The sequence below is a fragment of the Pygocentrus nattereri genome, chromosome 15 (genome assembly GCF_015220715.1).
Source record: "Pygocentrus nattereri isolate fPygNat1 chromosome 15, fPygNat1.pri, whole genome shotgun sequence".
Classification (NCBI taxonomy): Eukaryota; Metazoa; Chordata; class Actinopteri; order Characiformes; family Serrasalmidae; genus Pygocentrus; species Pygocentrus nattereri.
In genome coordinates, this window is record NC_051225.1 from 34795343 (window position 1) to 34810606 (window position 15264).

Consider the following 15264-nt stretch of genomic DNA (forward strand, 5'->3'; position numbering starts at 1 on the left):
AGCACGAAAGCCTAATGTCACCAAGCTCAATGCCAAGCGTGGAGTAGAGAGGTATAAAGGCCCCCAGCATTGGGCTATGGAACAGTGGAACTGTGTTCTTTGGAGTGATAGAGCTCCATCCAGTAGCTTTGCTCAATCAAATCCTCACAGCAATGTTCCAAAATCTAGCGTAAAGCCTTCCCAGAAAAATAGAGGCTGTTATTGCAGCAAAAGGCGCACTCCCTGTTAACAGCCCTGTTTTCAGAAGAAATGCTGGATGAGCAGATGTCTACAAACTTTTGGACTACAGGTCCAAAGCAAAGTCCGACTGTAATGTCTAGACCAGCCACAGCTCTATGTTCATTTAGCCACAAATCCACAATGAAAGCTTCTGCTATACATAATTACGTAATTATATAATTAGCACTTGGCCTAAGGTGAATTCAGTGTATGAAAACAGTTTAGAAATCTTGCTTTCTCTGATGTTGTTTGTTGCCTTGGCACCTACGGTCAAGATTATCAATCAGCTCTGACACCTAGAACAACCTGACATAAATTTATTCAGTTTAGGTACTAGTTTTAATAAAGTATATAATCAAAGACTCACATGTGAATATAAATGTGACAGCCTTATTTATAATCAACGCTAAACAATTTCACAGTGTAATTCTTCAACAATTAGAGATGTTCTCTCAGTATTGATCTCAATAGTGATTAATATCAGCAGAAAATGCTGGATTTACATTTATGGCATTTGGCAGACACTCTTATCCAGAGTGACGTTCAATGTGATCATTTTACACAGGTAGGTGAAGGTAGTGTTAGGAGTCTTGCCCAAGGACTCTTATTGGTATAGCATAGGGTGCTGATCCACATGGGGATTGAACCCCAGTCTACAAGAATACAAGGCAGAGGTTTTATCCACTGCACTATACCAACCATTACGGTATAGTTTTTACATCCAATGGGATACTGGATTTAAAAAAAAGGAATTAATGTGATCCAATACTGTAACAAATCTGTCCTGAAACAGCACTCATTCACACCGTGATGTGAAATTTTAACTGTGTAGTTTTTCCTGTGGGGGTCAATAGAGTTATTGAGTAGAGAATAACAGCCTCCTTTTGTATGATCATCTTTCATAAATGAACAGCTTTAATTTGAAATAGCTTATTTTAAAGCTTTGAAGTTTATAAAGAAACAAATATCAGTTCCATAAAGGCAGATACTCACGGTTTCAATATGATGAGAAAAGTAAATGTGATATTGTGCCATCTCTACTAACGGTGACTACAAGTTAAAGTGTCTATTACAGTACATGGAATAAAGCACTTAAGGTAACTTGCATAAGCAGCAATTCAAGCCCGTTTTAAAAAGATTTAAGGGGCAGTCTGATACTAATGTGGTAACGTCATCAGCAGGTCGATGTCTTAAGTATCCTTGAGTGAGTTCTGACTGGCGGTGCATTCAGACAGTCCAGGCCATCTTGTAAAGTTGGAAAATTGCAATGACATGTTTGCACCGAGGTCGTCAGGTTCTCAGGTTTACAACACGAATGTTAACTGTAATGGACCAATAGCATCACTTATTGCAAAAAAAGTTATTAACTGGTACTTTGGTTGCCAGCTTGATTCACTGTGTTAACCTAATATTATGGCAAATTTGTATTTATGACTCAGTGAGCCGTTTAAGCAAAACATCTTTGCGGTGTACTCAAAAAGTCTATGAAGACCTTCTGAACCATTTATCTCCCAGGACCAACAGGGGGCAGCATTGAGTCAGAAAATCTTGAATCCTTTCAGGAGGGTCAGTGTGGGGGCCCTGCGCTTGCTCTGAGCTCTTGAGGACTTGACAGTGACCAGCTTGGCGGTGGCTGGGGTGGGCAGCTCCTTGTAGCAAGGCAGTAGCGGAGGTGCGGCCGAGAGGCTGATGGTGGGTCTGTCTTCGCTGATGAAGAGCGGCCGGACTGACAGGCTTCTCTCCACCTCACGCCGGACCTCACGGACCGCTTCGTGAAAAACGTGCTGAACAGATGAGAAGTCCAGACAAGCGGACACTTCAAAGAACAGACAGCTGAAGCGGGCAGCCAGGGACGCTCCGTCTGATTTACTGACCTGTCTGAGAGAGAGAGAGAAAGGCAGGAAGTGAGACAGAGAAAGGGGAAAAAAAGAAAAGAGAAAGAATGTGAGAGAATAAAGAGAGGGGGATGGAGAATGAGAAGGATAGAAAGAGAGAAAATGAGAGAGAGATAATGTGATAATATGAAAGGAAGAGGGAGAATGAGAGAGAAAAAGAGAATGAGGTAGAGGGAAGAAAGCAGAGAGAAAGAGATAGAAAGACAGAGCCAAGTAAGAAAGATGAAAAGAAAGAGAGCAACAAACAGACAAAGGAGAGAGAGAGAGGGAATAGATTGACAGAGATAGATTGAAAAAAAGAGAATGAGCGAGATAAAAAGAAAAGAGACAACAGAAAGGGGAAATGAAAGAGAAGAGAAAAAAAATTAGAGAAAAGAACAATGACACAGAGGAGAGAAAATGAAAAGAGAGAGACAGAGTGAGGAAGAGAGAGAAAATGAAGGATAAAGAGAGGAGAGTAACACAGATAAAAGAAAAAATATGAAAGCAAATTGAGAGAGAACAAAAATGAAAATGTATGAGAGGGAGAGAGAGAGAGAGAGAGAGAGAGAGAGAGAGAGAGAGAGAGAGAGAGAGAGAGAGAGAGAGAGAGAGAGAGAGAGAGAGAGAGAGAGAGAGAGAGAGAGAGAGAGAGAGAGAGAGAGAGAGAGAGAGAGAGAGAGAGAGAGAGAGAGAGAGAGAGAGAGAGAGAGAGAGAGAGAGAGAGAGAGAGAGAGAGAGAGAGAGAGAAGAATGAGTGCTGCTGCCCAAAATGGTTCAACATAAAAGCTTCTCCCTTCTTTTAAGCTGCTCTTAAAATCCATATTATTCCTTTTAAGGGGAAGCCCACCAATTTTCCAAAATGCCTGGTATAATTGCATGGTCCAGATGTAAACAATGCTGCGTTCTAGTCAGATCTGTTCACAGTAGTGGTAATAGGAACCAGACATCTAAAGAACTGAATGCCTCTAAAAGCTCCTGCACAGTTATTATTATAAATACACTACCTGATGTCTGAGAAACTAAAAGTTTTGAGATAAAGTTTGGCCTGAAACATATTTTTAAAAATTAAAAAAAAAAAATACACACACACTTCTAGCCTTGATGCCATTGGATAAATCTTTATAGAAGATCGACCACCCATTACATGAAGGATTAAACATGTCTACTGACCCACACACGGAAGTGCTTGGCACCTTGCATGCAATAAAACAGCTTTACCTAAAAGCCTTCCTGACATAAACTACCCACTTAGTCTGTTATGTAAATAATTACAGGTGCACATTCAGCAAGATCAAAGCCAGCTGTTAGATGACCATTCTGATTTTGGACAGCCAAAGTACCTCGCCTTTAATGAGAGAAAGCCAAGAGTTCCTGACTGCTCAAATCCATTGCTAAATATTTAAGCACTATAAAGGTCTTAATTTGAAATCATTTACAGTAATACTGAGCGTAGTGTTTTTATATCTGTCTACCACAGATCACAAATCTTAAGCGTATTTCAAATAGAACTCAAAGAAGTTTAATCTAATACTGATTTAATAAAAGTACAAAGTAATGTTCTTTGTCTGCTTGCTGCTGTACAATTTTTATTTTTCATTTTTACATTTTAACCCCTTCATAATGATTCATACTACCCAATGTCCAGACCTTTCTACCAAGTATAGTGTTGGTCATTTGCTTAGAAACCTTCTGATACTGTCGTGATGAGGAGAAAGCGGAAAATCTTAGGAAAACCTACATTTCCTGCAAGTTGTGATGATATTCTGTGTCCAGCATTGGAACAACATGGTGAGATGTACCTGTATCTCTCCATGTCCACTTTGTTGCCCAATAGAATGATGGAAGCCTCTGACTGCAGGCCTTTGGTGTACAGCGTAACAGTCTCCAGATACTGCTGGCACACCTCGAAGCTGTATCTGTTATCAATGCTGTAGACGATGAGAAATGCGCTCGCCCAACCCAAGTAGCGCTCACAGTTTACTGGCCCATCCTGATGGCAAACAAACAGAAACAGAACATCAATGCTGTCCAATCAGAAAGAGTATTTCCAAAATGGTTTATAGGTGAAGGCAAAAACATAATAAAATGTTAACTTTTATTTTATTCTGCACCATTTCTTTTGGTCCATTCATCATAAAACGTTCGCACAGTGTAAAGAGTAGCTGCTGTCAGAGTCATAACTAGGATCTTTGGGCACCCAGCTCAAAAAATGAAAGATGCAGTTGGTGATTTTAAGGAAGAATAAGCTAGTTTTTGAAAAAAGCTCCAAGTTAAAAACATCCCACCCCCTACTTTGAGCCCCCTTCCAAAGCCACTCCCTCAAAACACATGAACACGCACGGCCTACAAACATATCGCTGCTGTCACAAAACCTCGTATCTCCATTTTTCTTGTCATTTTTTGACACAGTTTGAAAATGCCTGTCACCTTTTACATTGTGTGTAAGTTTCATGCTGCATGGACAAAAAGAAAGAGCCCATAATGACTTGCAAAAATGTCTGGTTCCATTGACTTACATTAAAAGCAAAATAGGTTTTTTCCTTCTCCTGTAAAGTTACCATTTTAGCGATACAAGGTTTTGTTCCAACAACAGCGATACACACAGATTATACAAGACAACCATAGCTAGATAGCTTAGATCTACAGCTTAGCTAACATTAGTGCTGGGCTAATACATAATGCAGCTACATTAGCAGCGAGCTGCATTGGCTACATAATGGAAGAAAATGACAAATTATTAAGATTAAGCGTAGAGCTTTAAGTGACCCTTATTAGTTCCACAACGGGGAAATTTCACCTCTGCAATCTAACCCACCACGTACACACTAGTGGGCAGTGAGCATACTTGCCCAGAGCAGTGGGCAGCCCTATACGCAGTGCCTGGGGAGCAGTTGGGGGTTAGGGATGTTGCTTAAGGGCACCTCAGTCACATACTGTCAGCACAGGGGATCGAAGCGGCGACCTTCCAGTCACAAGGCTGGTTCCCTAACCTTCCTAACGTGGGCAGGAATTCCCCCATTAACACAACAACAATTATCTGTCCAACAGAACAATAGAAACCTTACCCTCACTTTCCATGCCTTTCAGCCACACCAATGGTTTTGACCTCTTGCTTTACTCAACCTCTTTTTGCTTGAAGCCTTTTCTACTTCTGCCTTTCTTGTCTTTGTTTCTTTAGCAGCACAAGCGGTTGTAGGCACCTTTGTAACTGTCATCCTTGTGAAGCTATCTCACTACCTTTGTGTGTGTAGAGCTGTATGACAAACCCATATGATGGAAGCAAATGAATACGAGTGCAGAGCGTGCACACATGTGAGAAGGTTGTGAGCTAGGTAGATGGTCAGGTAGCCCGTCCAATCGGTCAGAGTGAAATGACTGGATGAGGTTTTTTCATTTTATTTTCTTTTTATTGTTGAGCGTTTGACTTAGGCTACGTTCACATTACCAGGTTGAAGCAACACAAATCCAATTCTGTGACTCAGATGTTTTAGATGTCTGATGTTCTCAGGCCTGTACGGACACACAAATCTGATCTTTTCAAATCTGACCTGAGCCACTTTCATATGTGGATCGGATATGTATCTGATTTGTAGCCATGCGACCTCAATGTGAACGCTCAGTTTGGAATTTATGTGCCTTTTTTCCACTGCTCATGCGCCATCATTCAGTCTTACCTTGGCAGCAGCGCAAATGTCACGTTATCTTCACAGCAAAGGCTCGTTCTGCTCATTAGTGTGTTTGCTATTCATGATGAACAAGGAACTGATCAGGATGCGCCCATGCTGGTCATTTGAGGATGTCGGTTCGCTCACATTAATGACAGATCTGGGTCATAATCACATCTGATTATACCAAAACGTCAGCGAGATCAGATCTGAGCAAGAAATCGGATTTGAGTATTGAGGCTTGTAATGTGTACGTAGCCTTACTGACTGCTGTCGGGATGTAAAGAGTATTTCAAGAATTCCAATAAAAATCTCAAATAAATCTAAAATAAATCACCTATTCCAACTTTAATAAAATCTTTTAATGAACAAAACACATATAAGTGGCTTTTTTACTCACTATGCAAAAGTTTGGCCACCCCTTGGGCAAATTACATGTTTTTGTTGATCTTACTAAGTTAGGTAAGTTTTAATTGCTCATTTGTTTAACTGAATAATCATACCAGAGCTATAAAGATTATAGGGAGAAAAGGCCATTAAATACAAAGGTCCTAAGCAGAAATGTTCATCTCGTGTGCTACTCTTATGTCTCCTCAAGCAGAACAATGTTGCTCCAGTGTGTCTGTTTCAAATAAAACTCAATCAAAGCACTATAATTACCTGGTCGGCTGTGTCCATCACTTTGACCAGAACTGGCTGCTGGTCCACGATCTCCTCTGAGGAATAAGTGTCCTCTACAAAACAGAACGTAAAAAACATTTTCTTTCCAGGAAAATCTACAACACAGTTTTCATCAGACTTATTGACATCAACTGCACTTCTTTTTCCAGCATCAAAGCTCTGACCGTCCATTCTCACCATATCAGTTACATAACAGACTTGTTCCTCCTAGGATAAAAATCAGCACTTTCCCTGCAATCCATCTGCCCACCATATGACTAATGGCTTAACAGGTTATGATTTGAGCAAGACGAAATCGTGATATATTATAACTGCGGCTTATTAACCAGTTTCAAAGACTGAAAGCCTTGAAGTACTGGACCGCTCCCCACTCCAAGAATTGGAGTTCTCAACAAATGACATTATGATGGTTTTCTGCTGCTTCAATCAGTCTAATTTGTCTTTGGACGTGGAGTAATAAATGATCAAAGGACAACATATTGGACACATTGAGTGCAACTTACCAAGATTTGGATCATATTCACTAATGAACCTCTTTGTGAGGAACTTCACAGTCAGGGCTGGAAAAAGGGAACACAAACTTCCTGTGACTACAAGCATGAAATTACAGTCGGTTATATAACATATGGTCTCATGGGGCCATGGGAAGTGCATTTCCCCAAAAACATTCTCATGAAATATGACATTTGAGTAGGCACTTCCGCCCCCAGAGACTTGCAGACTGAGAATAAATGTAATACGCTGAACATTTTGTTACATTACAGTTTCAAGTGCCATATTCATACTGCACATTCATACTATCATCCTTTTTAAGTGTCAGTTTTAACTGTACACATATCTGCTCCAAAGACATCGTAAGTTTACTTTGAGGGCAACTTTCTTACTTTGCTTTCATCACAGAAAAATCCGCGCACACACACACACACACACACACACACACACATACACATTTTCTAAGCCGCTTCTCCCTCAGGGTCACGGGGGGGGGGGGGGTGCTGGAGCCTATCCCAGCGGTCATTGGGCGGAAGGCAGGATACACCCTGGACAGGCCACCAGTCCATCGCAGGGCAATTCACATAAATTTGCATCGCCACTTAATGTTACACTATGTAAGCTTTTGGGATTTGGAGACCTCTCTGGTGGAAATGTGTAATTGCATGTGCTGAAAGTAACATCACTGGCTCCCATTTCCATTTTTAATCCTCAATTTGTTAAGAGAAACTTAAATCATATCCACCTACTGAACTCAGTCTACCCTACCCTAAAAAAATCAGTTTCTCCATCACAATCATGATCAGGTTTAAACTAGCACAGCCTACAGAGCTCCACTGGTGACATCCCTTCTTAATAAAAATAACTATTAAAAGTGAGAACAAAATCCCAATGCCACAACTTAGTATGGTATGGGAACAGGGTAACTAAGTGATGACCACAGTGAGATAGTTAAGCTCTGCCCATGGCTTAGTAAAATGATGAGATTATTCAGATGTGATTGTTAACTTGTGGCCATGACTTAGTAAGGCGTGGGAATGAGCTCCTAATGCATGACCACTAATTATTAAAGGTGTGAAAACAAGATTATTAATGTGTGAGTTATGTCATAGCTACAACTTAGTAAGGCATGGGAATGATATTGTTAAGCTCTGTGCACAACCTAGTAAAGTATTGGAATGAGATAACTGTGGTGTACATCATGGCCACAACTAAGTATGGCATGGGAACAAGATAATTAAGTCACGGCCAAAACCAACTAAGATGTGCTTGGATTCTAATACACGGCCACGACTTAGTAAGGCATGAAAACGAGATACTATTGTGTGGCCATGACTTAGTAAGGATTGGAACACGATCCTAATGCAAGGCCACAACTTATTAAAGGTGTGAAAACAGGACAATTAAGGTGTGACAGTTATGTCATGGGCACAGCTTTGTAAGGGGTGTGGAAATGGGGTCCAAACACTTGACCAATTTAGAAAGGTGTGGGAATGAGATATATTCTGAGCCAATTTCTGCCCATGACCTAGTAAGATATGCGAACAGGATCTTAAGGCAGAGCCACCATCTAGTAAGGCGTGGGATGGAGATAAGGTTAGTTAAGTTGTGGTCACGTGTTATTTTTTACTAAGAAGGAATGTCATACAGGGATGTCTAAGGCAGGTTCCCAACCCAGGTCGGGCACATTTTGGGGTTTTCCTCTAACTTACTCGCTTAATCTAAGACAAAGCCTGTTAATTAACCGATTAATTGGTTAACACACTAAAAAGTGCAGGTTAGAGGTTCTCCAGGACCAGGGAGAGGAACCAGTGGTCTGAGGAACAAACTGCAAACTGGCAAAAAAGACAAAACCATCCGTAAGTACAGACCATTATAGAGATCTTACCGGATTTGCCAGAACCCAGAGCTCCCAGAACAACCACATTGCACTCCGCGGGCTCGTGCTCTGGCACCGTCACGATGTTGCACGTTCTCGCTTTCCCGAACATGAGAGCCATCCTGAGCAGGACGCTGCATTAGAAACAGAGCTGCAGAGTCTCTCGGCTCCTCTTCACCTAGCTTCTGGATGCTCCGCTAGGTGGTCTCCGAGCTGTTTCTTGAGTCCCGCGGGGTCTTCTCGGATTCCTTCCACGGGGCGCCATCTCCCAGTCACTCACAGCAAAACCGCAGACCACTCGACTTCCTCCAAGTTCCCGAAGCGAGTGTAGACGCGGTTTTAAAGGCTGTCTGGCTGAACAGCTCATACCGCGGAAACCTGAACGCCAGAAAGCCCGAGAAGACCTGGAAGTTCAGCTGAGTTGGTGTGTGGCTGCTGAGGCTCCTGTGGGCGTGGCTGTGTGGAAACCACACCTCCAAGCTCAACATCTCAGATCAGCCCACCAATCAAGCGTCAGTTCGCCCAACCGGAAATCTGATGTGTGGGAATCTGTGGATTTCAGACTCAGATACTATAGATTACATTATTCCTATATGGATGGCACGTATTACTCATATATACTCATATAACTGCATTCTATTAAATATAAGACTTTTTATTATGTATTATTATGTATGTTGCGGGTGTATTTCATTTTTTACTGTAAAAATAATGGGTTCAGACAGACAGTATATATATATATATATATATATATATATATATATATATATATATATATATATATATATATATATATATATACATGTAGAGGTGGTCAAGACAACTTGCTGAAGTGCAGACCGAGCATCAGAACGGGGAAGAAAGGGGATTTAAGGGACTTTGAATGTGGCGTGGTTGTTGGTGCCAGGCGGGCTGGTCTGAGTATTTCAGAAACTGCTGATCTACTGGGATTTTCCCGCACAACCATCTCTAGGGTTTACAGAGAACGGTCCAAAAAAGAGGAAATATCCAGTGAGCGGCAGTTGTGTGGATGAAAATGCCTTGTTGATGTGAGAGGTCAGAGGAGAATGGGCAGACTGGTTTGAGACGATAGAAAGGCAACAGGAACTCAAATAACCACTTGTTACAACCAAGGAATGCAGAACACCATCTCTGAACACACAACATGTCGAACCTTGAAGAAGATGGGCTACAGCAGCAGAAGACCACACCGGGTGCCACTCCTGTCAGCTAAGAACAGGAAACAGACTACAGTTTGCACAGGCTCACCGAAATTGGATAATAGAAGATTGGAAAAATGTTGCCTGGGCTGATGAGTCTCGATTTCAGCTGCGACATTCAGATGGTCGGGTCAGAATTTGGCGTAAACAACATGAAAGCATGGATCCATCCTGCGTTGTATCGGTGGTTCAGGCTGGTGGTGGTGGTGTGATGGTGTGGGGGATATTTTCTTGGCAAACTTTGGGCCCCTTAGTAGCAATTTTGCATCGTTTAAATGCCGCAGCCTACCTGATTATTGTTGCGGACCATGTCCATCCCTTTACGACCACAGTGTACCCATCTTCTGATGGCTACTTCCAGCAGGATAATGCACCATGTCACAAAGCTCATATCATCTCAAACTGGTTTCAAGAACATGACAATGAGTTCACTGGACTCCAATGGTCACCAGACCTCAATCCAATAGATCACCTTTGGGATGTGGTGGAATGGGAGATTCGCATCATAGGTGTGCAGCTGACAAATCTGCAGCAACTGCATGATGCTATCATGCCAATATGGACCAAAATCTCTGAGGAATGTTTCTAACACCTTGTTGGAAGTCTGCCATGAAGAATTTAGGCAGTTCTGAAGGCAAAAGGGGGTCCAACCTTTTACTAGCAGTAGATGCATTTGCTAAATAATTTTACAGTGTCATTAAGTTACTTTTTCCTTTTGATGGGATTTAAAGGGGAATTCCACTGACTTTTGCTAATTTTCTTTATAATTAAATGGTTGAGTCCAGAGTGGTTTGGTGTGAAATGTTCTATTCAAGAGCAACTTGCCGAGTCAGAACTGTTCACAGTGGTGGTGATAGGAACCAGACATCTAAAGAGTTTACTGCCTCTAAAAGCTCCCTCACAGAAAGTTAATACCAGGTAGGAAATGGTTATGAATACACTGCCTGATGTCTGAGACTCTGTTTTAAGACAGTTTATAGAAGAGGTTTGGCCCTTGAACACTGGTAAATTACATTCATATACAGATTTACCACTATTTTATTGTCATCAAAAATACTTGTGCAGGTTCACTGCTGGTTTTGGTTAGTAAATAAAACGGCTATGTTTGAGTTGTAGACAGTGCCACTTGTTTCCTATCACCACCACTGTAAAGAAATCTTTGTGGTTTTTATAATGCACCATTTCACATCAAATGATCTGAATGAGTTACATCTCAATAAATCAATTGAATTATCTAAAAATGTAGAAAAATTGGTGGATTTCCAATGTAAGGTGAATTTAGCATCTTTTAAACATCAGCCTTCTGCCAGAGGTAAGCTCAGATTTTAATAGCAGCAGAATTGGGGGCCATTTCATTATGAAATACACAATTTTACACATAAATTGCATATAATTAAGTTAGTGTTAATCAATTTAAATGATTAATAAACTAAACACTTTGTATAAGCTTATTATTATGAGTGGAAGAGTCTGGGTGGGGGATACGTCTTTACTTTTCAACCTAGATAAAAGGCTACAGTCAAAATCTTTGGAACTACTATTAGTTCATTAAAAAAACAGTATTTTCTCTAAAAAATTCCTTTCTTTAAATTTATTTAAACTTTTTTTTTTCATTTAAAATGTAAAAAGTTCCTATAATTAAAGAATCATTTCACAAGCATTCTTTAGGAGTATAAGCACCGTGTAACCAGGATACAGGAGAAAACAAACTTTCAGCTCACAGGACGGGAATGACGTTGGATCAGAATAAAACAGAGAATTGGTTATCTGCCACAACATGTCCAAGCATTCCTTCTGGAAGAGACTTTACTCTTGGGCCACTAATTAGGTCAATCACACTGTCACAACACATCACATAACCTCAAGGAGGAAAGTTTTATTCTATGAGAGCGCGTGTGGCAAGACAATTGGTATATTGAGCCCATGCGAGAGCATGACCTTGGCAGTGTTGTTATTGTTGTGCCCCCAAACAATGCACCTGCGCTGTGATGTGGGTATCAGATTTACATGCTCCGAAATCCAACCAAGAACAAAAGGTGATAAATCACGAGGGGAATGGCTGCCCCCTACAGTCTCAGTGACCTGCTTCTGCTTTCACTCTTTCAGCTGTCTCTGTTACGACCATGGCTTAATGTATGATACTGCTGCCATGCTTTGCGCTTCTATGTATAGCCAGCTCTATTCTTGTAGCTATTAATGGAAATGCAAACAGTGAACACTCCGTCAACCGCATTTGTCTCTCGCGGCTGTGCAGCAGCCCAGTTAGTGCTGTCACTGCAGGAGACGTCGTCGCAATGAAGTACCAGGTGCCCTGAATCTTGTCAAAGATTTCCTGTTTGCCACAAACCTAGATAAAAATCACTGGTACTAGCTTGATGGAGCCCAGCAGCTGTGCTGGCTCAGAACATGAAGCTGCGGAAGTCTGTGAAGGTCAGGTCGTGGAGAAGCCTTCAGTCAGAGTGAGGATAGAAGGAAGCGTTTTCACAGTGGACAAAGCACTCCTGGAAGACAACTGCGAATACTTCCGGGCTCTTTTCCAATCGGGAATGAAGGAATGCCAGCAGGAGGAGATTCACCTCCAAGTAGTGAGTGCTCGTGGCTTTCTGGTTGCACTCCAGGTGATACATGGTGAGAGACCTATTCTGAGTGATGATGACATCTTCAAAGCCATAGAGTGCGCCGCCTTCCTTCAGGTGCAGCCTCTTGTCAGGCACCTCGTAAACACCATCAATTCCGATAACTGCCTTCTCATGTTTCACACAGCTGCTACTTACGGCTTGTTAGAACTCTTTAAGAGAGCAGCTTTGTTTATTTGTGACATGTATCAAGACTTGAAGGAGCATCTGAGGTGTTTGCCAAAGGAACTAATCGATTACGTCGAATCTCTCATTCCTAGTTCGTATGTTATGATCGGCACCTATTCTCCCAGCACCAAGCTCCTTCAGGACTTCATGAGGACGGTTTGTTATCTCAATGAAGATGAGAAAGAATGGAAAGTCCTCACTCACCTACCGCTTGATGCTAGCACCACCATGGCTGGGGTTACGGTTCGGGATAACAAGCTCTACATTGTTGGTGGTGTGTACAACATTAGCAATAAAGTTGTAGATTCTGGCTTCTGCTATGATGTGGCCTCAGATACCTGGAGCACATTTTCTAGTCCCCAACAACTTCGTTATAACTGTACCTTGGTAGGATACGAAGGTTCCCTCTACGTGCTTGGTGGTGAGTATGAAAGAACCACCATGTCATCTGTTGAAAAGTACAACGTCTCCACAGACACATGGACCTTTGCTGCCCATCTTCCAAGACCTGCGTTGGCAGTACCTTGCACCAAGAGCATGGGTAGGATCTTCATCTGTCTCTGGAAACCTAAAGATGCCACAGAGATCTACGAATACCTACCAGTCAAGGACGAGTGGATTCTAGTGACCACCCTCATAAGACATCAAAGTTATGGACATTGCATGGTGGCCCACAGGGACAACTTGTATGTGATGAGGAATGGACCATGTGATGACTTCCTGAGATGCATGATAGACACCTACAACCTGACCACAGGTCAGTGGACAGCCATGCCGGGACACTACGAGAACAGCAAAGGGGCTTTGTTCACAGCAGTGGTGAGGGGCGACTCTGTTTTTACAGTGAATCGCAGGGCGACGGTGGAGTATTCCATTGAGGACAGCAAATGGAGGACGAAAAAAGAGATGACGGGGTTTCCAAGAATTGGCTCCATGTGGACTTTTCTCCTGAGACTGCCAAAGAAAAGCAAAGAGCCTCTGGGAAAGCCAGATTTGACTAGTGGCCAACATTTTGAAGTCCCTTCTGACCTTCCAAGCTCTTCTGTAGAATGCTATGATTGACTCACTTAAATATAATCATTTGGTGTGTCTACAGACTTCAATAAGTGATTATTTATTAAAATAACACTTTTGTGTAATAACACACTATTGTCTATTTCTCTCTGTGACTCAGGTCAGATGCTGTTCTTCCTATTATATCGCTTCAATTAGCCAAAAAAACAATGCAAATGCTAAAATGCAATGCTAAAAATGCTAAAATACAACACAAATATGTATTGTGGTCTATATCCATGTTAGCTGTATCTAGTTTTTGTTTGCACATACGTTCTCATCCTAATAAAGCACTGATAGTTAATTAACATTAAATCGAATAATTTTATGCATTTAAACACATTTAACCCCCATTTCACAGGAGTATTTCTGCCTGTTTTGGAGGTCCTTAACTTAACCTATGTATATGAAATGTTACAGAAATCAAGGCTCCATTGTCAAAAAGCAAAAACTGAGCATCCAAAATATTAAACTGCCTTGTTCACATATTAAATATTCCCAAAAAACATGCTTAGACACATGAATATATATATATATATATATATATATATATATATATATATATATGTGTAGACACAAAATGCACACAAAAATATCTGTGGTCCATAAATCTGTATACAGTATGCATAAATGTAACAATTTTTAAAACATCATTTTAATCCTTTGTAATGAGCTGCATTCTTGAAATGCAAAAACATCTCTGTTGTGTTGTGGCTCCTAAGGTGGTTTGATTTTTGTTAAAAGGACAGAATGACTTTTAACATTTGGGTGGCTGACCCCTGCTCTAGTGGAATGGCCACTAGAAATAAAAAATGAACTGAACTAAAAATTAAAGATATAAAAAATGATCTCCAGGTACTATGAGCATGTAGGTCTTGTTTACATGGTTACAGAAAATTTAACTGAGGGCAGAAAATCTTCCAAAATTTCTCTCTGTTTCAAATCTCTTAATCATTCATTCCAGACGGATGAGTTCATGAAAGGCCACATTGACTGCAATAGCAGGAAAGATGACCAAAAAAAACATGAATATCTCAAGATCTCAAAACCATGGTATTCCTCATACATCTACAGAAAGGAAAGTTCCCTCATGTTTCTACAGAAACTGAAGTGAGTTTGGTAATTACATCACTAGCACTGGGACAAAACAATACAAGCCACAAAAGAAAACAGTCTTTCCTCTATGCGGAGTCTATCAACAGCCCAGATAGCTTCTACGTCTTACTTTTAAACATTCTATAAGAACATGGCCATATAAGACGTTTTGTAAATATTACAAACTTGACAAATGAGGAGAGCTGTTGAACTTGCTGACAGCAGATTTGTTCTCTGAAGTGAGTCTGTTTGGGAGGTGGAGAATGAGGAGACACAGCA

At 41.1% G+C, this 15264-nt stretch overlaps 2 protein-coding genes across 3 annotated transcripts; one reads left to right on the forward strand and one right to left on the reverse strand.

Moving 5' to 3' along the window:
• Positions 1–1101: 1101 nt before the first annotated feature.
• On the reverse strand, positions 1102–9252 carry rasl12 (RAS-like, family 12). 2 transcript variants are annotated; one of them, XM_017699541.2, is made up of 5 exons: positions 8823–9252; positions 6946–7002; positions 6422–6495; positions 3896–4086; positions 1102–2097 (listed from the first exon to the last, which is right to left on the reverse strand). In XM_017699541.2, the coding sequence occupies exons 1-5, from the start codon at positions 8932–8934 to the stop codon at positions 1758–1760; spliced, it is 774 nt and encodes a 257-aa protein (XP_017555030.1). In that variant the 5' UTR covers positions 8935–9252; the 3' UTR covers positions 1102–1757. The 2 variants fall into 2 exon arrangements, with proteins under 2 accessions (XP_017555030.1, XP_017555031.1); XM_017699542.2 differs by lacking the exon at positions 6946–7002.
• A 3072-nt stretch (positions 9253–12324) lies between these two features.
• kbtbd13 (kelch repeat and BTB (POZ) domain containing 13) lies at positions 12325–13899 on the forward strand. The gene has a single exon (XM_017699488.2). It carries the CDS (start codon positions 12409–12411, stop codon positions 13897–13899), a length of 1491 nt encoding a protein of 496 aa, XP_017554977.2. The 5' UTR covers positions 12325–12408.
• Positions 13900–15264: the final 1365 nt, after the last annotated feature.